The sequence below is a fragment of the Calidris pugnax genome, unplaced genomic scaffold (assembly GCF_001431845.1).
Source record: "Calidris pugnax isolate Ruff unplaced genomic scaffold, ASM143184v1 scaffold307, whole genome shotgun sequence".
In the NCBI taxonomy this organism is placed as follows: Eukaryota; Metazoa; Chordata; class Aves; order Charadriiformes; family Scolopacidae; genus Calidris; species Calidris pugnax.
Window position 1 is genome coordinate 254,647 of NW_015091040.1, and position 23,630 is coordinate 278,276.

Below are 23,630 nucleotides of genomic sequence, written 5' to 3' on the forward strand. Positions count from 1 at the left end.
CCCGCCGTTAAACCCCACCTGGCGGCGGTTTCCCCGGGAAGGGGAAGGGCGGGGAGGGTGAGGGGGGGTGGAGGGGGGACGCCGGCGCGCTGCGGCCTGCCCCGGGCCTTGAGGCCGCCGCTATGGAGGGGCCTGGCGCGGCGGCGGTGGGCGCCGGCCCCGGCGGCAGTAACGTCCCCGCTTTTCTCACCAAGCTGTGGACCCTGGTGGAGGATCCCGACACCGACTCGCTCATCTGCTGGAGCCCGGTGAGTCCCGGTGAGGGGACGAAACGGCCGAGGCCCCGGGGCCCAGGCGTGTCCCAGTTCCTAATTGTTTATCCCAGCGCCACAGGCCCTCAGGGGAAAATGAGTTAGCCTCATCCTCCAAAAAAAACCACCCAAACCCAGCGTCCAGACGCTTTTCTAACTGTTTCCGTGGCAGGGGATGCTCTATGGCGTTTGGCCCTGTCATTATAACAGCTGTGCCGCTAGAAATAGTGTTTCTGTTTCACTCGTTGGGTTTGTGGGGGCTCCTGTTGTGCAAATCCCCTTTTTTCCATCTTTTCTAGCTGCTTGGGGAAGCTTAAGTTTTGTCTAAAAGGTGGTGGTGTCCTGAGCCAAGTCCTTGAGAGCTGTTTTTTTTCTGAGGTGGTTCCATCTCTGGTGTTAACCTGAAATGAGAGGGAAGGAGGTGGTTCAGCCTGAAGAAGAGGAGGCTCCAGGGAGACCTAATAGTACCTGAAGGGGGCTACAGGAAGGCTAGGGAGAACCTGTTTAGAAAGGCCTGCAGTGACAGGACGAGGGGCAATGGCTTCAAGCTGGAGGGGAACAGATTTAGACTGGAGATGAGGAGAGGGTTCTTCACTGTGAGGGCGGTGGAGCACTGGAACAGGTTGCCCAGGGAGGTGGTTGAGGCCCCATCCCTGGAGATATTCAAGGGGAGGCTCTACGAGGCCCTGGGTAACCTGGTCTTGTTGGGGGTGTCCCTGCTGACTGCGGGGGGGTCGGACTAGATGACCTTTGGAGGTCCCTTCCGGCCTGGGCAATTCTATGATTCTATGATTTTTAGTTCTTAAGCTGGCAGACAAAGAGGGTTGAGCAGAAAGAAGCCCTTGTGAATATTCTCCTGTGTCGACCACAGCTCAGACCAAGGCCGCTGAGGGGAGAGAAGCCTGGAAATAGCGGTCAAGAGTGAAAAAGGACTCTCATGGAGAGGTTTGACTTCACGTGGGCGTGAGGAGCTTAAGAGGAGTGGAACTGCTGCTCAGGGTTATAAAACGTGAGAGATAAGGACCAAAATAAAAGCATAAAGGCTCTGGGAATGTTTTTCCCTAACCCTTGATCGTGGTTGCTCTCCGCTGGCTGGAGTTGTCAGCTTTATCTGGCTCCCTGTGGCAGGAGCGAGATGAAAGACCTGCGCTGTCTGTTTGCTGCAGATAGAGCATTGCTCTTTGCTTTGCAAGTCATCGCCCCTGAGCAGGCGCCTCGTCCTCTGGCTGGGGCACACGGAGATTTAACGCCTCGTGTTCAATAAGTCTGTGTTCGTTTCCTGTGTGGCTGAAACACCGCAAGAAATCGCGTCTGTGCTGGGGGGGCATCAGGAAGAGTGTGAGCAGCAGGTGGAGGGAGGTCACCCACCCCCTCTGCTCTGCCCTGGGGAGGCCCCAGCTGGAGCTCTGGGACCAGTTGTGGGCTCCCCAGTTCCAGAAGGACAGGGAACTGCTGGAGAGGGGACAGCAAAGGGCTCCAAAGCTGCTTTTGGGCCTGGAGCATCTCTGTGCTGAGGAAAGGCTGAGGGACTTGGGGCTGTTGAGTGTGGAGAAGAGAAGGCTGAGGGGGGGTCTGCTCAAGGCCTCTAAAGACTGGAAGGGGGGGTGTCAGGAGGATGGGGCCAGGCTTTTTGCAGTGGTGCCCAGGGCCAGGAGGAGAGGGACCGGGCCCCAACTGGGACAGGGGAAGTTCCACCTCAAGCTGAGGAGGAGCTTGTTTGGGGTGAGGGTGGCAGAGCCCTGGCAGAGGCTGCCCAGAGAGGGGCTGGAGTCTCCTTCTCTGGAGACATTCCCACCCCCCTGGACCCGTTCCTGTGGGACCTGCTCTGGGTGCCCCTGCTCTGGGTGGGGGTTGGAGGAGATGATCTCCAGAGGTCCCTTCCCACCCCACATCATTCTGGGATTCTGTGGGGGTGCCCCTGCTCTGGGTGGGGGGTTGGAGGAGATGATCTCCAGAGGTCCCTTCCCACCCCACATCATTCTGGGATTTAGGGGCAGGAGACAGAGGACATTACCCCGTCCCCCATGCCTTTGGGAACTGCAGTGTCTTCTTCCTGGGAAGGGGTGCAAGAGATTTTTTGGGCAGTTCTTTTAGAACTTTGGGCCTGTGTTGAACGCAGCCAGATTCTCTGTTTGGGCGGCGTTTGAATTAAGCTGTGCCACTGGGAGTGTGGAGTAACATCCATAGAATTAGGATCTACATGCAAATCAGTGTGCTTTTGCAAATACTTTGCTTATGTTGGCATGTAGAGGAAGTCGCCTACATCTTTACGTTTCTCCTGCCCAAAAGATTTCACCATGTGTCCTGAGCAGAGAAGGAAAGAGGTGCTGGGGTTAAGGTTGGAGCCTTATTTCCCTCCCTTGGCACAGTTTGATGCCCCCTCTTCTTTGGGGTTGTTGCTCATTGGGACCATTTTGGTTTGTAACATAGAACCATAGAATGGTTTGGGTGGGAAGAGACCTTTACAGGCCATCCAGTGCCACCCCCCTGCCCTGGGCAGGGACACCTCCCACCAGAGCAGGTTGCTCCAAGCCCCCTCCAACCTGGCCTTGAACATCCCCTCCAAGGATGGGGCAGCCACAGCTTCTCTGGGCAACCTGGGCCAGGCTCTCACCACCCTCAGGGGGAAGAATTTCCTCCCCGGATCTCATCTCAATCTCCCCTTTTTCAGTTTAAAAACCCTTCCCCCTCCTCCTATGACTCCCCTCCCTGATCCAGAGTCCCTCCCCAGCTTTCCTGGAGCCCCTTGAGGGACTGGAAGGGGCTCTAAGGTCTCCCCGGAGCCTTCTCTTCTCCAGGCTGAACCCCCCCAACTCTCTCAGCCCCCCCTCCCAGCAGAGGGGCTCCAGCCCTCCCAGCATCTCTGTGGCCTCCTCTGGCCCCATCCAACAGGTCCATGTCCTTCTGATGCTGGTGGCCTCAGAGGTGGAGGCAGCACTGGGGAAGGGGTGTTTCCCCAAAGGGGCAGAATCTCCCCCCTTGCCCTGCTGGCCAAAGGGGGTGTCTCCCCAGAGGGGCAGAACCTCCTCCCCTTGCCCTGCTGGCCACGCTGCTGGGGACACAGCCCAGGGTGCAGGGGGCTTTCTGGGCTGCCAGCACATGTTGCCAGCCCATGGCCAGCTTTTCCACCTCCCAGCACTCACAAGTCCTTCTCGGCAGGGTTGCTCTCCATCCCCAGCTTTTCCTCCCCCCAGCACTCACGAGTCCTTCTCGGCAGGGTTCCTCTCCATCCCCCCGTCCCCATCTTGTCCCGTTACCCCGGGGTCTCCTGGCCCAGCTGGGGACAAGGGAGCTGCTACTGGAGTTGAGGCTGCAGAGGTAGGAACGGGAGATGGATGCACTGGTTTTGTATGTGAGGAAGCCGTGTCCTGGGGGAAGGTGCTTTGCAGAGGCTGCCCGGGTACGTGTTATGACCTGTGTGAGAGGTGCAATGTCCTGCTGCCTTCACTGAGTGATCGATGGCCTTTATTGGCTGCGTGGCTGCTGTGGGGTGAGGTGTGTGGGGAGAGCGCTGCGATAGCCTGGACACCGGAGCGCTGAGGTCCAGCTTCCAGCTAAACCTTATTCCCCAGTCGCTCTGCCAGTCTGATAAATAGATTATTTTTTTCAACTGCTTTATGCTATTGATAAGTAGACAGCTTGGCAAGAGCTGAGGAAGCGTGGTCTGGATAGATACATCTCTTTAAATTAAGTCTTAGATCCTGATGATCTTGGCTTCAGAAGCAGGGTTCTGCCCGAGTCTCTGAGCTCCTTCTTATTCCTGGTGGTGAAAGTGAATGTTCTGCGAGTCGATGGAATCCGTGAAAACCAGGGAAAAGATTGGGTCTCCCCCAAAGCAGTTCTCTTGCTGTTTGTCTTGAGGGTTTTTTTGCTAATACAGGCTGTGATCGAGAAACAAAGTCCGTGATTATCCTCAAGCTCACCCAGGTAGTCAGTAGTCAGTTATTCTCAGCTTACTGTGTTTAATTCCTTTCTTTCCCTTTCCTTTAGTGATAGATGGAAGAAACAAGCTGTGGGGGATCAGGGATGTGGGTCTATCAAGTGGTTGTACGAAGGAAAGGCATCTTTTGGGGGGGTTTGAGGAGAAACCATCTCAGCAGAAAGCGGGAAAATAGACATAAGGGGGAGATAAAGAAGCAGAATACACTTCTGTAAATATATAACTTATAAATTGGCTTCTCTGAAGGTAAAGGCTTCAAACTTTATTTGTGATTCCTTGATGTGCTTTTTATTTTTTATAACTTTTTCAGCTTTGAAGCTTCTCCCATCCCTAGTGCTGTAGCCACAGCTGATGTTGAGGAGTCACACCTTCTCCCCGGTGCAGTCACCGATGGGCAGGGTGGCTTTTAGGCATTTGTCGTGTCCTCAGCGTTGGATGCTGCGACAGCCATAAATCCCAGTGGTCTCTCCAGTGTAACGTGGCCTCTTCCCATTCAGAGACTCAGATTTGCAAATCACAGTGGCCACAAGTGTCCTGGGGAGGTGTCCCCCCTCCTCACGCTCTCCCCAGAGGCTCATGACCCCAAGGAGAGCACCTGAGCCCCGTTTTCTGAAGAGCACCTGGATAGAAATGCATTTTCCTCGTTGTTTCAAGCCAGCCCCTGTTTCTCACACGTAGGGATGAGGTGAGACCCGGCTGAGTGTCCGGGCAGCGAGTCGAAAAGGCAGATATCTCAGAACGTCACTCAGGGATTGTGTAATAATCCCACAATGATGGTGCGCGGGCCAAAATCGTAGAAGAATTTGAAAAAAGTTCAAGGAGGGTGGATTGTTTTCCTATAAAACACAACGTCTGGATGTAATTTCTCCCCTTGAAAGTACCAGCACTGCTGGTTGCTGGTATGAGTTCCTCAGGGAAAGCTGATGTTTGTTGTCTTGCTCAGGCTTTTTGAGGTGGCATCATCTCCTGGACCTCAGCCTGACGTGGGACACTGAGTCTTGTTCCCTCTGTGGCAGATTTCTCCATACCTCCAGGCTGAGGTCTATTTGGGTTAGAAATAATAGGACTTATTGCAGACTGGTTTGTTTCTGACATTACATGCCACATTTGCCTCCCTCTGAGGCAAGCACTCACCTCAAGTAGGATTTGCTCCTCCCAAAGCCTGCAGGACCTCTCTGCATCTCCGCTAGAGCATCACCTCGGGGGGTGGGTTCAGCTTTTTGTGCTCCACAGGTTGATTTCTTTTTCCCCTGGATATTTTTCTATGGAACTGGTGAGTTTTAGTGACTTGTTCTGCTGCCTCCCGGCTGCTGGAGGTAACGGGAACGGGTACCTGGGGTGGTCAGGAGAGGGGGACAACCTCTTTGCGTTGAGTTAGTTGGAAGGTGGGCGGTTTGTGCGTCTCTGGAGGCAGGAGATGCTCTGAGGAAGCTCTGCCCTTAGAGAAGCTCCTGCTTGGACATCTTCTGCTGGCTGCTGTCACACATAGACCTCTGTTCTGGCTTGGTGGGCTGCTCTTGGGTTCACGGTGAACCTCCCCCACGTGTTTCCCTTGTGCCAACTGTGGCACTTGTTCTGCTCTTGGTGAACTGGGCTTGTGAAAAGCTCGGAGAAGTGCCGGAGCTGGGAGGGAGGGGAAGGAAGCTGTGGCAGTGTCTTGGCTGCCTCTTTGGCTCATTTATGGGACCCCGTCACCCTGAGAGCATCATCTGATGCTCTCCTCTTCCTCTTCTCCTGTGCCCATAAATGAGCACAAGTTGCAATGTCACCACTAGGAAGGTTTGCAGATCCATGAGGGTGGGCACGAGGGGAGGAGAGGTGTCTTCTCTCCTGCTCTGCCTGGGTTGTCCTGTCCACTTTGTCATCCTTGGACCCTCTGCTGAGGTGGTTCCACCTGTTGAAGTGAAGGAGCTGAGCTGGTTCAGAGGGACCTGGGGGTAAATGAGGTACAGAGTGAGATCTCCCTCCCTTTTTTCACAGTTGTTACCTGTTTTTTTGGTGTCCCCACGTCTTTTCAAGTCACATCTTCAGAGCATCCCCTCTTCGAAGGCAGAGATCCAGGCTTGTGTGAACCAGCCACTGGTGCTTTGCTGTTATATTCTATATTATATGCTATTTGTTATTACTCCTCTGGAAGGGAGGGTTGGGTTCAGAGCCATCAGCTGGGTTCTCTTCATTTGGGGAACGGGGACAGGAGAGGTGGGGAGAGAGGGTGTGGGGCAGCATGAAGAAGCTCCTGAGAGGGAGACTTAGGAGGAAGCCATGAATTTCAGTATCCCCACCTGGACAGTCACTCTTCTCCAAGACTTAAGCCTGAATTTAGAATGTGCTGAGCTTAGTCTTGTGGAGCCTGAGCCTCAGTCCTTGTGTCACCAGCCTAAATGTGACTGCCTGCTGGTGGCAAACCCCATGTCCCCACCTCTGCCGCAGCAGAAGCTGGGATTGCAGTGGAGGAAAGTCCACGGGGTGCTCCAGCAAAGCTGTGGATGTCACCATCCAGACCAGTACGGGCGTATAAGTGACCCTGAGGCTTGTCCTGATTTAGACCTGGAGGTGGCCGGACTATTTGGGAAGGTGACTCAGCCTTGGAAAGCCACCACACGTGGAACAACAAAGCCCTCTTCAGCAAAGAGCAGCTTCCAGGCAGCTGGGTTTGGGGCCGATGGCTCTGTTTGTGCTCTGGGATGGCGGAGGGGAGCAGAGTGCATGAAATAACCTCAGCAGCAGCTTGTTTTGCCTGCAAACACGTCAAATTTTCTGCAGGGCTTGCCAGATCTGAGGCCAGCTCTCCTGAGGTCAGTGCCGAGGTCCTTGCCCTCACTGGGAAAAGGACACTGTGCTGAAACGGTCTGTCACTGGTGGGGTCCTTCAAGAACGGAGTTCCTGGTGGCTTTATTTACCTCTTGGTGCGCAGGGGACACCACTTCCCCTCCGGCTCTTCCCAAATCTTCGGATCCCAGCATGATCTGAAGGCCAGGGATTCACTTTGGGAAAGGATTGTCTGGAAAACCTGAAGGTACAGCTGGGAATGAGGGATGTACGGAAGAGTCGTGATGCCAGGATACTGCTAGAGTTGGGATTGATGTCTCTGAAAGTTACCTGAAGGCTGAGGAATCAGGAGAAGGAAGGAATTACAGCTGCTGAGCAGCGGACGGGGGAAATGTGAGGGTTTGGTTTATATATTTAATTTACGTAATAGCAGCTTCCCTGGGTTTGCGAGGGGGAGTCGCTGCAGCCCTAGTGCTTAAGGTGAAGGTTTGTTAAAGAAGGCATTGGGCTTTTCATCAAATGACATTCAACCGTCGCTCAGAGCTTTTTAGGTTTGAATTCCTTCTTTTTCAAATTCTGTGTTTGCAGCGCAGCTTGAACCCCAAACTCACCGCGGTGAGCATGGCAATGGGAATAAAGTGCCTGTTTTCACAGAGCAAGGGTAGCTGTCGCCGTGTTGGATCCCCCATTGAGCTGAAATTGAAGAGTGTGTGCCTTTAGAGGTGAGGGCTTTGTCTCAATCAAGGTGGATTTGGGATCAGAAGGTGAAGGTCCAGTGTTAGGAGATTCTGGGAGAGTTACTGGGAGCTTCAGCTGGATGTGTGGACACACCAGCGTGCGGAGGCAGCCGGGAGAGAAGACTTTCCAACACCCAGCCTAAACCCTTCCCCTCATCAACGGACTTTTCTCTCCCAGCGTCAGTTTCAGAAAATCCTTTTGGGGCACCTGTGTTTTTTATCAGCTGGAGGAATAAGTGGTGTCTCCAGCCCGTGAAGCCTTGGGAGCCCGGGAGAGCGCGGTGGGTGGTCGGAGCCCATCCAGATGAGGAGTGAGCACGGCCTGGGCCAGCACCTGGAACGTGTCTGGTGCTACAGAACCATGGGATTGTGCAGGTTGGAAGGGACCTTTCCGTGTTACTCGAGTCATCGTGACTTCTGGTTGTCCCCCTCTCTGGGAGAGCTGAGGCTTTTGACAAAACAACCCCGCTCTGTGCTAAAATGTTTGCTGCTGTCTGAGCTATGGCTCTTCCCAAATCTTGGGATCCCAGCGGGATCTGAAGGCCAGGGATTCACTTTGGGGAAGGATTGTCTGGAAAACCTGAACGTACAGCTGGAAATGAGGGACGTGCGGAAGAGTCACGATGCCAGGATACTGCTAGAGTTGGGATTGATGGTCTCTGAAAGTAACTGAAGGCTGAGGAATCAGGAGAAGGAAGGAATTACAGCTGCCGAGCAGTGGATGGGGGAAATGTGAGGGTTTGGTTTATAAATTTAATATACATAATAGCAGCTTCCCTGGGTTTGCAAGGGGGAGTCGCTGCAGCCTAGTGCCTAAGGTGAAGGTTTGTTAAAGAAGGCATTGGTGAGCAGCGGACGGGGGAAATGTGAGGGTTTGGTTTATATATTTAATTTACGTAATAGCAGCTTCCCTGGGTTTGCGAGGGGGAGTCGCTGCAGCCCTAGTGCTTAAGGTGAAGGTTTGTTAAAGAAGGCATTGGGCTTTTCATCAAATGACATTCAACCGTCGCTCAGAGCTTTTTAGGTTTGAATTCCTTCTTTTTCAAATTCTGTGTTTGCAGCTCAGATTGAACCCCAAACTCACTGCGGTGAGCGCAGCGATGGGAATAAAGTGCCTGTTTTCACAGAGCAGTGATAGCTGTCGCCGTGTTGGATCCCCCATTGAACTGAAATTGAAGAGTGTGTGCCTTTAGAGGTGAGGGCTTTGTCTCAATCAAGGTGGATTTGGGATCAGAAGGTGAAGGTCCAGTGTTAGGAGATTCTGGGAGAGTTACTGGGAGCTTCAGCTGGATGTGTGGACACACCAGCGTGCGGAGGCAGCCGGGAGAGAAGACTTTCCAACACCCAGCCTAAACCCTTCCCCTCATCAACGGACTTTTCTCTCCCAGCGTCAGTTTCAGAAAATCCTTTTGGGGCACCTGTGTTTTTTATCAGCTGGAGGAATAAGTGGTGTCTCCAGCCCGTGAAGCCTTGGGAGCCCGGGAGAGCGCGGTGGGTGGTCGGAGCCCATCCAGATGAGGAGTGAGCACGGCCTGGGCCAGCACCTGGAACGTGTCTGGTGCTACAGAACCATGGGATTGTCCAGGTTGGAAGGGACCTTTCCGTGTTACTCGAGTCATCGTGACTTCTGGTTGTCCCCCTCTCTGGGAGAGCTGAGGCTTTTGACAAAACAACCCCGCTCTGTGCTAAAATGTTTGCTGCTGTCTGAGCTAAACTTGGATCAGGGCGAGATGAAAGTACACCAAAATTACGCAAGATAAGCTGTATTTCACTTCACTGTCATGACTTCTGCGCTGCCTTGCGAGGAGACGTGCCTGCGTTGTGTCTCCCCTTTCAGCAGACCCCGAGAACTGCTGGGAAGTGCTCCAGCTCCTGTGCTGTCCCCTGGGGTCACACCATTAACACCGAGTGGGGTTCCAGCAGGAGTCCAGCAGCTGGATTTCAGGTCGAGGGGGTGCTTCTTCCAGCCCAGGGAGCTGAGATCCTCCAGTTCCCGTCCTGTAACGGTGGGGGACAAGTGAGGTTTAGAACAGGAGCCCCCTCATCCCCTTTCTGCAGCATAAGACCAGTGGAGAGTGATGTTCTCTGTGGAGACCAGTGAGTAGCGGTGTTCCTCAGGGGTCCATACTGGGACTGGTGCTGTTTATTGTCTTTGTTGGGGACATGGACAGTGGGATTGAGGGCACCCTCAGTGAGTTTGCTGGTGACACCAAGCTGTGTGGGGTAGTGACACGCCAGAGGGGCAAGATGCCATCCCAAGGGACCTGGAGAGGTGGGACCGTGTGAACCTTATGGGGTTCAACCAGGTCAAGTGCAGAGTCCTGCCCCTGGGTGGGGGCAATCCGTGGTCCCAGGCTGGGGGTGGAGGGATGGAGAGAAGGGGCTGGGGGAGGAAAAAACTGGCCATGGGCTGGCAACCTGCGCTGGCAGCCCAGCAAGCCCCCTTTGTCCTTCTTGTGGCCCCTTCCAGTCCCTAAAGGGACTCCAGAAAAGCTGGGGAGGGACTCTGGATCAGGGAGGGGAGCCATAGGAGGAGGAGGAAGGGTTTGACACTGAAAAGAGGGAGATTGAGGTGAGATCTGGGGAGGAAATTCTTCCCCCTGAGGGTGGTGAGAGCCTGGCCCAGGTTGGCCAGAGAAGCTGTGGCTGCCCCATCCCTGGAGGGGTTCAAGGGCAGGTTGGAGGGGGCTTGGAGCAACCTGGGCTGGTGGGAGGTGTCCCTGCCCAGGGCAGGTCGTGGGACTCAATGGCCTTTAAGGTCCCTTCCCACCCAAACTGCTCAGTGATTCTACAAGCAATCACCCCAAGAAAGGTCCTTACCCTCATTTATATAAACTCTTTGAGGTTTTAAGAGGAGCATTAATGTCTAACGAGTCTGACCTTGATGGTCAGTGCTTTGGAACCAATTCTGAAGAGGAGAATAACTAAAGCTGTAGAAGTAGATGGAAATGGGATAAAATACAGCCTGAGTCCACCTCTGCTCTGGAAGCGGGATCCCTTTGTGGATAAAGGAGCTGGGACAGATCTAATGCGTCTGGACTTTGTGCAAAGCATTTGATCCGCTGCCGCATGGAAAATCACAAATGTAAGTGGAGAAGCTGCGGATTAATATAAGAATTGTGGGGGAGGGACTGGCTAAAGCAGAGCCAGCCCTTAGTTTTTGGAAGGTCGCTCCGGTCTGGAGAGAGGTCACGGCAGAGCTGCTCCCAGATCCCATCTTGGAACAGTCCTTTCTGAGTGCGGTTTTTGTAACGACTTTGGCGCAGAAGGTGTGGGGAGGAAATCTGCACAAAATGCTGTTGGGCTTTGCTAAAAGAGCAAAGGTTTGGGATGCTGGGCAGAAAAAACAGGCACCCGTGAGGAGCGGAGTAATAGAAATGCGGCAGAATTTGGTTAAGGCCTGAGCAGGGTTGATTTGGTCCTAAGTCTGCAGATAACCCTGTCACACACGGACTCTGTGTGTTGGGCACGTGGGTGTGTGGGGGTGTGTGTGTGCCCTTTGGGGGTGCCATGACACCAGGAAGGGAGAAGATCTGGGTAAGCGAAAGGTGGTTGGTGTGAGTGCAAGGAAATGTGCATAAACCAGCCATAAACAGCCTGGAAATGGGAGTATTTGTAATAATTGCAGGGAGAAAAGCTCTGGTACAGTGTGAAAAATGCAAAAGTTTGGATGAATCTTGAAGTTACGAAGAAAATAGGATCATGGAATTGTCTGGGTCAGAAGGGACCTTCCATCTCCTGGAGTCCAACCATGGACCCAGCACTGACCAACCCACTACTGACCTGTGTCCCTCAGCACCACGTCTGCCCGGCTTTTCAATCCCTCCAGGGATGGTGACTCCACCACTGCCCTGGGCAGCCTCTGCCAAGGCTTCACAACCCTTTCCAGGGAGGAATTTTCCCCAATCTCCATCCCAACCCTCCCCTGGCCCAACTTGAGGCCGTTTCCTCTTGTCCTAATCACCAAAGTGATTCTGACAGCATTAGATCTGAAGGCTGAGAGCCTGTCTTCAGGTCCCTCATCGTTTTTTTTAAGTAGTCTCAATTATTTAGGTTTAATGCTGTATTGCATTTGCCCAGGGACTTATAAAATAAGATGTGTCTGTCAGAAAATCACATCTTGTGGCTCTTTGGTGTGATGCTCTTCAGTCAGTTCAGGAGACCTTGGTGGTGTCTTTTCCCTGGAGGTCCATGCTGGGTGGTGGTGGCGGTTACTGGTACAGCAAGACCTGGTTTGACACTGAAGTAGCAGCCGCTGTTTGTGCCAGTGCTTTCATGGAGTCACTGATGAACTGGGGGGGACTTTGGGGTCCTGGAGCCCCCGTCCCCGTGCTGTCCCATGGGTGGTCTGGCCCGGCCCTGCCACTTTCCTTTTGAACTCAGATTCTCATCCCTTTGGGACCGTGCAACGACTTCTCCGTGTCTCCTCGGGCTTGGCTCCCCCACTGCTCCGTGCTGGCGGGACGTGGGATGACATTAGCAGGAGGATGGAGCAGGACTTCATCACAACACAAAATCCGGGTTGTAAAAGGGCATTCGGGGGTTTCTTGTGTCGCTTTGCCAGAACGAAAATCCCTTCTTGGGCTGTTTTTGCAGATGCTCATGTTGACAGTGCGATTCCTGCTCCGCTGCCAGAAAGGTAATAGAAACCAGACTTGATAAAGCAGCATCACAGAACTGAGAGCCAAGTGGCTAATGTCATCCTCGGCTACTAGTCAAGATAGTTATAGTAGTCAAAATAACTAGTGCTTCTCAGCGTGCGCTGCTCTGATGGCGAGAACTGCTTTTCCAAAATCTAACGGCACAAGCACCTCAGGGTTCCGAGGGGCAGGAATGTTTCCTCCTGCCTATTCCTGCTTTTTTGTGTTTTTTTAAAATCAACATGTAGAAAACTGGTTTCGATCACAGTGAAAAATTAAGAGGTGTGAAGTCAGGGTTGCTCCTGGGGAGTGGCCCGAGACCTGCGGGACACAGAATTGTCTCCGTTTGTTTGCAGATGTTGATGTTGAAAGTCAGACTCAGCCCGGTCGTCTCCATCTCCTGGGAGGATGGTTGGCTGGTGCTGTAGACACGAAAACAAGTGAATGGGGACAAGTTGGGGGAGGAATATCTGCGGTTGCACAAACTGAGAGCTCTTCTTCGGAGCCTGCTCAACCTCCCAGGGTGGGTTTTTAACTCTCTGGGGAGTTGTGCTCTGCTGGTTCTTCCACATTATTAGCTTGGTCGTGGCAGAAGGAGTGAGGGGTGGGCTGTCTGTCCTCCAGACCTGACAGACACCTGTTGTTCTTCAGGGCTGAGCACAAGGAAATGACCAGGAGCCAGCAACGTGCCTTTGTGGCCAAGAAGGCCAATGGCATCCTGGGGGGCATCAGGAAGAGCGTGGAGAACCTCCAGGGAGGTCATCCTGCCCCTCTGCTCTGGGGAGGCCACATCTGGAGCTCTGGGACCAGTTGTGGGCTGCCCAGTTCCAGAAGGACAGGGAACTGCTGGAGAGGGTCCAGCAAAGGGCTCCAAAGCTGCTTTTGGGCCTGGAGCATCTCTGTGCTGAGGAAAGGCTGAGGGACTTGGGTCTATGTAGTCCAGAGAAGAGAAGAATGAGGGGGGGTCTGATCAATGCCTCTAAATACTGGAAGGGGGGGGTGTCAGGAGGATGGGACCAGTCTTTTTCCAGGCATCTCTCTTTCCATGGAATGGTGGTTGATAACATTTTGGCTTGTTTGTGGTTTGTTTTTTCTTTGACAGAGTGGAAGCAGCTTCCATGTGTTTGACCAAGGCCAATTTGCCAAGGAGGTGCTTCCAAAGTACTTCAAACACAACAACATGGCCAGCTTCGTACGGCAGCTCAATATGTGTAAGTATCTTCTGTGCTGCTCGGGGCACAAACAGTAAAGTTTGTCCTGAATAAGGTTCCCCTTTTCTACCTGGGTTTAACATTGGGGCCATTTCACTGAGTTGGGGCCATTGCTGCCTTTAGGACCACTTATTTTTAGGGGGAGCAAGTGGTAGTTTTAAGCTTGGCCTTTGCTGAAAGGAAGAGCAACTTCTGAAACTGCAAGTTTCTTCTAAATGTAAAGAACTTCAGACTCTGGGGCTTCTTTTATCCTGAAATGCCCTGATGATTAGCACAGGAGTTCTGAAGGCTTTCCTTGGGATTGTCCATCGTTAGCGTTGGGGAGGGCACTCTGCCATTCACATGTCACAAAGGAGGACCTCCTCTGGAGTGCTTCCAGTGGGAGAGAGGACCACTGCCTGGGGCAGCTTCTTCACTTTCTACTCACTGTCTTGAGAGGATGTTGCTGCTGGCATCATGTAAATCTCTCCATGGAATGGTTTGGGTTGGAGGAGACCTTGAAGACCGTCTGGTTCCAACCCCCTTGCCCTGGGCAGGGACACCTCCCACCAGCCCAGGCTGCTCCAAGCCCCATCCAGCCTGCCCTTGAACCCCTCCAGGGATGGGGCAGCCACAGCTTCTCTGGCCAACCTGGGCCAGGATCTCACCACCCTCAGGGAGAAGAATTTCTTCTACAAAGCAATAATTTAAAAAATAATCCATAGAATCAGAGCAGAATGGGCTGGAGGGACATCGCAAACTTTGACTCTGATCCTCTGCTTCTGGGCAGAGTCACCCACCTCTGTTCCTCCTCTGACTTTGCATCCAGCCCCGTTGGTGAGGACAGCCAGGCAGCGGGGGTCATTGCTGAGTGTCCCACCCCAGCCTTCCCAGGGCAGGTCCCACCCTCCACTTCTTTCCTGACTGCTGTGGAGACAGAGAGATGTATTCCTTGGGAACCTCATACCTCTCCTCACTACTCCCTTTTTTTCCTTTCCTTTTTTTCCTTTCCTTTTTTTCCTCTCCTTTTTTTCCTCTCCTTTTTTTCCTCTCCTTTTTTTCCTCTCCTTTTTTTCCTCTCCTTTTTTTCCTCTCCTTTTTTTCCTCTCCTTTTTTTCCTCTCCTTTTTTTCCTTTTTCCCTCGCTCCCTCTCTCCCTTTTTCGCAAAGTGCCTGGTTTTTTAATTCTCACAGGTGTTTTCCAGCCATTAATCACTTCATTCCTTCCTGAGCTGACTCTGTTCCCTCCCCGTGCAGAATTGCGGTGCCCAGCGCTGGGTGCGTCGCTGTGTGGAATAAAAAGAGTGTTCCACGTGTCCTGCAGGCGACACTTCTGTGTGTGTCCCGTCATGGCCTTGGCCTTTTCCTCAGCAGCGTGACATTGACTTGTTGTGGCTGCCCCATCCCTGGAGGGGTCCAAGGCCAGGCTGGATGGGGCCTTGAGCAACCTGCTCTGGTGGGAGGTGTCCCTGCCCAGGGCAGGGGGGTTGGAACTAGATGATCTTTGAGGTCCCTTCCAACCCAAACCATTCTATGACTTTTACGTTCAGCCCATGATCCCCCCCACCATTCACCCCATCTCCCTCCCTGCCGGTTTTCCCTCCCGTATTCGTTTTTTCTCCTGCCTCCGCTCTGTACCCCATGTTTGTGGGTTGCGATTCCATCCCTCGCGCTGCTTCATCCTCCCCTCACCCTTCGGATGCGGGAGGGGAGCGCAGAGCTGCCTGACTGCCCCCTGCTCCCGATGGATGGATGGGTGCCTTCGGGGCTGCTCTTTTTGGTGGGATTATCCCGGAGCCGTGGCTTCAGGGCCGTCTGCCGGGCGTCCCGGGGCTGCGGGGCCCGGTGCCTTCGGGGCTGCTCTTTTCGGTGGGATTATCCCGGAGACGTGGCTTCAGGGCCGTCTGCCGGGCGTCCCGGGGCTGCGGGGCCCTGGCCATGGGCAGGGACATAAAGGGAGCCTTTCATACCCCTCTGCCGTGCGGGTTCTGGGGGGGATTAGCGTTAATGCTCCAGATGTGGCTGCGGAGAGCGTTCCCCTGGAATTAGAGAGGATGACATTTTCATTGCCTTTCAGCGCCGGCTCTTTGAAAAGCCGTGGGGGCACACTCCGTGCTCTCTCACCGGGGCCTTTCGTTTTTAAGGATCACTTGAGTAACCCAAAACTGGTGAATATCACTACAATAACCTGTAATTTCTCTAAATCACTTTCTGCTACAAGTGCAGGAAGCTTGCCTTTTCTTTTTTTTTTTTTTTCTTATTCTTACCGCAGCTGTGCTCTGAGCAACTCAAATAACACTCGGGATTTATCCCAGCAGTTCACAGAAGGGCTCAGCTCCAAAAATACTTTGATGCACCACACTCTGTTCTTGAGTGGCTTTTCAGGTGGTTTAAGTCCATCTGAAGACTTCAGGGCATAACTTCTGCCTGAACTGTGGAGTTCCAGCGTTCCCCGACTCCCCCTTCCCCGTCACCCTCCCCAGGGGGCTGGTCCCAGGGGCTCTGGGGAACTGCTTGGATCCGGGGTGGTTTTAATCATCAGGTATTGGACTGAGAAGAACCATGTGGACTTTTATTTCTTAAGGTGGAGTAGATTGTTTAAAGAAAAAGGAATTTGGGGAATTAATATTAAGGTGAGCAGACTGTTCACCTGATTGTCCACTTCAGTCCCACCCACCCTGTTTGCAGAGACCAACAGCTCAATTTAAGGAAGGGTTTCTCATTCCACACGGCGCTTTTCGGATGGGATGGTTAGAAAGCAATGCCACGGCGATGGAGCGCTGGGTATTTAAGCCAACAAGGGTAACTTGTCCTAGTTCCTGCTTTCTCAAGTTCATATTTCACCCTTTAAGCTTTTCTCTAATCATTTCCCCTTTGATTTGCAGATGGCTTTCGGAAGGTTGTCCACATTGAGCAGGGAGGATTGGTCAAGCCGGAGAAAGACGATACGGAATTCCAGCATCCCTACTTCATCCGAGGCCAGGAACATCTCCTGGAGAACATCAAGAGGAAAGTAACCAGCGTAAGTTCATGCAGCAGATCCTGCTCTGGATAAACTGGTTAAAAACAGGATTAATCTGAAAAGCACTGGTGTCTTTGGTGCTGGTGGTTATTGATTTACACCAGCAGCTCTTCTGGCTGTCTCTGCCCTCTCGCCCAGACACAGGCTGTGGTGCCATCCTCTAATCAGCCACCTCCAGGTTCTCAGCACCATTTCCTTCTGTTCCAGGACATTTTCTCAATATTTTCAGTATTAGGTTCATTGTGGCACTGCCTGAGACTTCCCCTCTCCCCAAAACCAAATGGGCTGACCTGCTGGAAAGCAGCTCTGAGGAAAAGGACCTGGGAGTCATGGTGGACAACGGGATGTCTGTGAGCCAGCGATGTCATCCTGGGGGGCATCAGGAAGAGTGTCGGGATGCCTGTGAGCCAGCAATGTCATTCTGGGGGGCATCAGGAAGAGTGTGGAGAACCTCCAGGGAGGTCACCCCCCCCTCTGCTCTGCCCTGGGGAGGCCCCAGCTGGAGCTCTGGGACCAGTTGTGGGCTCCCCAGTTGCAGAAGGACAGGGAACTGCTGGAGAGGGGACAGCAAAGGGCTCCAAAGCTGCTTTTGGGCCTGGAGCATCTCTGTGCTGAGGAAAGGCTGAGGGACTTGGGGCTGTTGAGTGTGGAGAAGAGAAGGCTGAGGGGGGGTCTGCTCAAGGCCTCTAAAGACTGGAAGGGGGGGTGTCAGGAGGATGGGGCCAGGCTTTTTCCAGTGGTGCCCAGGGCCAGGAGGAGAGGGACCGGGCCCCAACTGGGACAGGGGAAGTTCCACCTCAAGCTGAGGAGGAGCTTGTTTGGGGTGAGGGTGGCAGAGCCCTGGCAGAGGCTGCCCAGAGAGGGGCTGGAGTCTCCTTCTCTGGAGACATTCCAACCCTGTCACCCTATTGTCCACCGTCATCCTGGTGTCCACCAGAACTCCCAGGTCTTTTTCCTCAGAGCTGCTCTCCAGCAGGTCACCCCCAACCTGTCCTGGTGCAGGGGGTTACTCCTCCCCAGGTGCAGGTCTCTACACTTGCCCTTCCATTCTGCAGGAAGGAAACAGCACTGAGACCTTCCTCTCTGCCTGCAGGTGTCCAGTATAAAGAACGAGGATATAAAGATTCGGCAGGACAACGTCACCAAGTTACTGACGGACATCCAGGTGATGAAAGGAAAGCAGGAGAGCATGGACTCCAAGCTGATAGCCATGAAGCAGTATGTATGTGGGGAGGGGCTGGCAGAACATGCAGCAGAGTTTGTCCAGTGGTTTCCTTCCCCAACACCTTATTTTTAAGACTTTATGTGAGAGGAGGCCGGTTGCTGTGTGCTTGCTCGCAGCTCCAGCCTTCCCAGGAGTTCAGCTTTCAGAGCTTTCTGCTTAGGGCAAGGAGGGGGTGGTGGAGGGACCTTTTGAACACAATTAAAACCCACTCAAGACCTTGGTGTCACAGCAGGAGAGCTGTGACTCCAGCCACAGCATGAAGCTTTTCTGGAGGTGTTGGGTGGAAAATCTGTGGCGACTTCAGGAACGTCCTTCCCCGCCGGGGGTGACAATCTGAAATCTCAGTCGGTGTGTGGTGCTGTGCCTTTCCCTTGGGATTACTTTTTTATCACAACTGTTCTGTCTTGTCTGACGCTGCACCTGGATATTGAAGACATTTGGGATAACATGTGCTGTCCTTCTCTTCTAATCCCATATTCTTCCTCCAGGCTCTTGACTTCTTACCTGCACCCTGTTAAATTCTCTCTGGGTGCTCCTCACTGGGTTAAATTCTCTCTGGGTGCTGCTCACCCAGCTCTTGCTGTGGGGCTGGGAGGCAAAACGGGTGATCTCAAGTCCCACTAATAAATCCATGCATTTAGAGACCATTGGGGTGCTGTTGCTCATCACCCTTCTATGACTTATGTCCATGGTGGTCACACAGAGGAAGGTATTTCTTGTTCTTCATTACCACAGCAGGACCTGGCTGCCCTCCCAGGCAGCAGGGGCTGGGAATTATCTGGGACTCACTAAACTCCCAGTTGCCTTTAAGTGTAGAAACCTGTTGGGGCCAATGAATACGGGGATGGAAGCGTCTAATTCCCTTTGGCGCCGTTACAAATCGTGATTTAAAGCTGCTCTTCTTATTTTCTTGTTTACCTTTCTGCAAAGTGAAGTTTTCTGCGTCAGTGAAGTTTATTTTATGCCTGGCTTCTTCACCCCTGCCATCATTTCTAAGGAATTTGGGTCTGGGTGGGACAGAAAATGGAGCAGGTACCCCCCGTTCTCGCTGGATGAAGCAGAAAACCAGGATGGGGGATTTTGAAGGCTCAGTTTCACAGTGGAAAAAGTATTTCCTCCACACTGTGTTCCAAAACCTGCCTTTTGGGTTTCCTGACTCTACCTTGTGCTTTCAGATTGCTTCTCTGGCACCTCTGGTGCTCACAGGAGGGGAGAGAACCTGCTTCATCCCCAGGGTCATTCTAGATGATTCTCTTCATCTTCTATTTGCCCCAGTTGTGAGCCCCCAGCCTTCCCTCCAGGGCTTCTGTGCTTCTCCTTGGGCTCTGTGCAGGGGAGGAAGAGAAGTAGGTTGTCCTTCTAAACCCTTGGTGAATCATAGAATGGTTTGGGTGGGAAGGGACTTCTAAGAACATCCAGTTCAATCCAGGGACACCTCCCACCAGCCCAGGTTGCTCCAAGCCCCCTCCAACCTGCCCTTGAACCCCTCCAGGGATGGGGCAGCCACAGCTTCTCTGGGCAGCTGAGAAACTTCTCTGAACTGCTGTTAAATCCCCAAGAGGGTCAACTTGTGTATCCCTGGATGGGAAGCCATTTTTACCACTTTCTTGGAAAATCAGCCACCCCAGACAATTAGTTTTGCCCCAGGCTGTGATCCATCTTTTGGCAGCCCCGCTCCCAGCCATCAGCCCAACTGGTTCGTATGGAGGCTCCTGCTTTTGCACCTTTGTTTTCTGTCCACAGGAGGAAGAATAAGCACCATTGAGCCATTTTTTAACCCCAGTCTTGGGGTCCCACCACGTGGGGCTCATCTAAATTCCCGTGCCTCTTGCAGCCCTGTGGTGTGTTCTGAGGTTCGTACCCCTGTGCTCCGGGGAGTGTTGACAAAGGCACTGCCCTCTGCCTGCTCCGTTGGCTCTTGCCGAAGCAACCATTAGCATTATTAATTATCAATGGTCTGTAAACCACTAGGTGGAGTGCCTACAGCGGCCATTGGAGCTCTGCTCACAGCAGAGAACTGACAACCTCCCCCAAAGCAGCAAAGCTCCCCCCCCACCCCCATCCTTCAAGGAAGATCGTTATTGGCCAATTAATAATGTGGTGTGCATTTTTTTGAAAGCTTATCAGATAAAGTGGCTCCTGTAGGAGTGAAGGCCCAGCTGGATGCTCTCCGGAGTGTGCCCAGGGGGCCAAGGTGGCCAACAGCCTCCTGGCCTGTATCAGGCTGCAGCCGCCACAGCTTCTCTGGCCAACCTGGGCCAGGCTCTCACCACCCTCACACCAAACAAGTTCTTCCCCAGATCTCACCTAAATCTCCCCTCTTTCAGTGTCAAACCCTTCCCCCTCGTCCTGTGGCTCCCCTCCCTCATCAAGAGTCCCTCCCCAGCTTTCCTGGAGCCCCTTGAGGGACTGGAAGGGGCTCTAAGGTCTCCCTGGAGCCTTCTCTTCTCCAGGCTGAATCACAGAATCATAGAATGGTTTGGGCTGAAGGGACCTTTAAAGGCCATCAAGTGTCCTCTCCCACCAGAACAGGTTGCTCCAAGCCCCCTCCAACCTGGCCTTGAACCCCTCCAGGGATGGGGCAGCCACAGCTTCCCTCTGGCTCTTCTTCATCTGCTCCATCGTGCTCCTCCAGCGAAGGGCTCTGGTGTGTGACCAAGGTGTCTTCCTGAAACACTCCATTCTTAATTATGTTTTTTTCCTGTCCAAAGGTGTATTTTGAATCAGGGGAAGGGGGGAGTGGCTGCTTTAGCCAAACACACCAGGTGTAATTTATATTAAGCTGCTTTGCTGGCATAAAAAAGGGTGTGCGGTCACGGCTCGTCTTCTATCGAAGGAAGCTCTTTGGAGAGGATGGGAAATGCATCTGGGTTGAGGCTGGGAGAGGGAAAGCTCTTCTGGGGGGGTGGGGGGCTACAAATTGGATATGGTCTTTGGCACATCCAATATAACACTCGTAGGAAATGTCTTTTTATTGCCCGGCTGTGAACGGACCAGCTCAAATCTTCTCGTATCGACTCAGAACGTTCTAAGTGAAAGAGTGAGGAACACAACCAAACCCTCCCCGCCGTTAGATAATAACCTGGATAATAATAATAGATGATAATAATCTGGGGGATGTTGTGTGGGTCTCCAGCACTGGCAGCAGAGGTGGAAAACACATAAACTGAACTTTGGATGTTGAAATATTTATTCTTCCTGGTCAGTGGCTCCTTCAGGAGGATGGGATGGACCTCACTTGGTGACGTTTGGTTCCTCTTCCCTTCTCCACTCCGAGTCTGGCATACTTTGGGGGGTGTTAGTTTTAGGATGTTTTTTTTTTGCTTCTCCCGTAAAACAGAAGTAACTTGTCGTCTTCTAGGTATTTTATGGGCCTCTGCAGATTTTTAATTTATTTTCTTTTTTTTAAAACAAGGCAAGTCCTTTTAAAACAAGGCAAGCTACAGGTGAAACAAGTGTCTGAGCTGACACCACTTCAGGAAAGACGCTGATGCTCTTTTAGCCTCCTGCCTTTCTGGCTTGTGGAGCTAAGGGTGGCATTGCAGCACGGTTTCTTTGTCTTTCTAGTTACCTCAGAGAGAAAGATGTGCAAAAAGAGCAAATCTTCTCATTCCTGGGAGCATAAAGCTCCCTTTCCTCTTGCTGGAGAAACAAGGAGTCTCCTGTCACTCTGTGGCTGCTCCTGGCTGAAGGGCTGGAACCGTGTCTCTGGGCTTGGTTCTTGCTCCTCTGTTCTTCTCAGCTGCTTTTTCAGACAGTTAAACCATCTGAAAATTCCTCCTTCTGCTGATTGGTTTTTTCCCCTGTTTTAGCATGAGGTGAAGTTTATTGGAGCGTATGAAGACAACCCCTTTGGGTCTTTCTGTGTCGATGGAATAAGTCGCAGTGCAAGGCCTTGGATTTTGGGTTTGGTTTTGTGCTCTACTTCCACCAGCTTATTCCAACACATCCCTCTCATTCCCCTCTTCTCTAAATCATGGCATCTCCTGCCAGTCTGGTGTAGAAGCCATTCTTTGAAGCTCGAGGTACTCAGCAGCTGGAATAACCTGCAGCTCAGACACTTGGGTTTCCCAAAAGCAAAGCTCAAGGTGACCGGTCAATGCCATGAACCTTCTCGGAGCTGGGCCACCAAGGCTTTGGGACAACGCTCTGGGACAGCTCTGGCTCTTCCCCACTGGCCTCAGCATCATCACTCATTGATCGCCTTCTCTAACGGCTTTGTGCTGGTCTTTGGGAAGGGGTTGGAAAGTGGCTTTTTTGCTCAGCAGTTTCTTATCAGGCCCAAGGCTTTGCTGGAACATCCATCAACAGGTTGGCTGTAGCAAGTCATCTTGATACCGTTACCCAAAGGCCTTATTCACCAACAGCTCCTCTCCTGGTTGGTTCTCACATGAAAGGTTTTGTGTTAAAAGCGCGACTATTAGTGTCTTTTCTATTTCTGGTTGTGTTTATCTTCTCGTATTTTAAAATCAGAAAGTCATGAGGAACCACCATTGGAGAAGGGCTGGGACCCCCACCGGCAGCCGCTTGGACTCCGTCCCTGGGGCGACACGGCGCAGCGGAGCGGGGTTATTAATTACACGACAATTTGCGCAGGTTCCTGACCTAGAATTTCTGCAGTTTCTTTTGGCTTCCGTTCTGCTTTCTCAGCTTCTGAAGCAGTGACTCATCGAAGCCAAATGTTTTCTTCTGGGGTTTTTAACTTGGGAAGTGGTTGGATTTCAAGCTGACAGTTGCCATTAAAGCTGGCTCCAGCCGTGTCCGGGACCGGGCAGCCTTTAACTGAGGGTGACCTTCCTTCCCAGCCCCGGCTCTCTCAGTGGTTTTTGGTAATTCCTCCTCTCTTGTGACCATCCCTGGAAGTGTTTAAAAGACGGGTTGACGTAGTGCTTAGTGACATGGTTTGGTGATGGTTTTTATCAGAGTTAGGTTGATGGTTGGACTAGATAATCTTGAAGGTCCCTTCCAACCTGGACAATTCTGTGATCTATGACCACCTGTGGCTCTGGGAGGAGAGTGGTTTACTTTAACCCTAGGTGTGGTAGCACACGTGTCTTTTCAGGCTGTAGACAGCTCAGGAAGACAACCCTTGGACTTCTGTACCTCCAGCAGACACCTACAGATAAAAAGAATGGGAGATGGCAGGTTTCCGTGCAGCTGGAAAGCCCTGGGAAAGTGCTGCAGTGGTTCCTGGCCTTACAGCACAACACAACGAGCCTGGGCACCGGGTGGAGAAACCAAACCGGGGCTCTCAACGGAGACATTGTCTCCCAGTTTGGGAATATTTGCCCTGACAGGCTCTTTTGTAGGGAGGAAGGAGGTCTCTGCCCTCCTCTCCCAGCAGCAGCCGTGGCTTTCCCGATGCCCGGGGCAAGAAGGTGAGCGGGGATCCTGTCACTTCCCCGTGATTCATCGCCTCTGCCCGAGCCCGCTGGGACCCCCGGCGTATCCGTAAGTTTAATTTCAAACAGATTGTTGAAAGCAGCGAGCGCAGCCGCTGTGTCTGCACCTGTTTTTATGGGTTTTCTCCCCGTCTCCTGCGGGGCTCGCGCTGGCTCCGCCGTGGGACGCTGAGAGCATTTCCTCCCCTCCAGACCCCGCTCGCCGGGCCCCAACGCTTTTACAAGGCCCCCGTTGCTCACAGAATTCAAAAAGTTAAAGTTTCTCCTGACAAAAATAAATCTAAACAGACACCGGGACTTGGCCTTCTGCAGGATAATTCCTCTTCACCAGAATTAGTTTACCGTATGCAAACCCCCAGTAAATCATACCAAATCATTCTGACCCGTGTAGCTTGCTTTATGGCCTCGGGGTTCCAAAAGCAACATATATATTATCGTTTGACACTGACCTAAGG

The 23,630-nt window shown here is 52.6% G+C and overlaps 1 protein-coding gene across 1 annotated transcript in view; it reads left to right on the forward strand.

The window, feature by feature from the left end:
- The first annotated feature begins 75 nt into the window (after positions 1 to 75).
- Positions 76 to 23,630, forward strand: part of HSF1 (heat shock transcription factor 1) — a 59,352-nt gene continuing 35,797 nt past the window's right edge. Inside the window, exons 1-4 of the mRNA XM_014956151.1 lie at positions 76 to 248; positions 13,440 to 13,548; positions 16,412 to 16,548; positions 17,642 to 17,766. Coding sequence (XP_014811637.1) covers positions 123 to 248; positions 13,440 to 13,548; positions 16,412 to 16,548; positions 17,642 to 17,766 — 497 coding nt within the window. The 5' untranslated portion in view covers positions 76 to 122. The remainder of the gene's footprint in view (positions 249 to 13,439; positions 13,549 to 16,411; positions 16,549 to 17,641; positions 17,767 to 23,630) is intronic.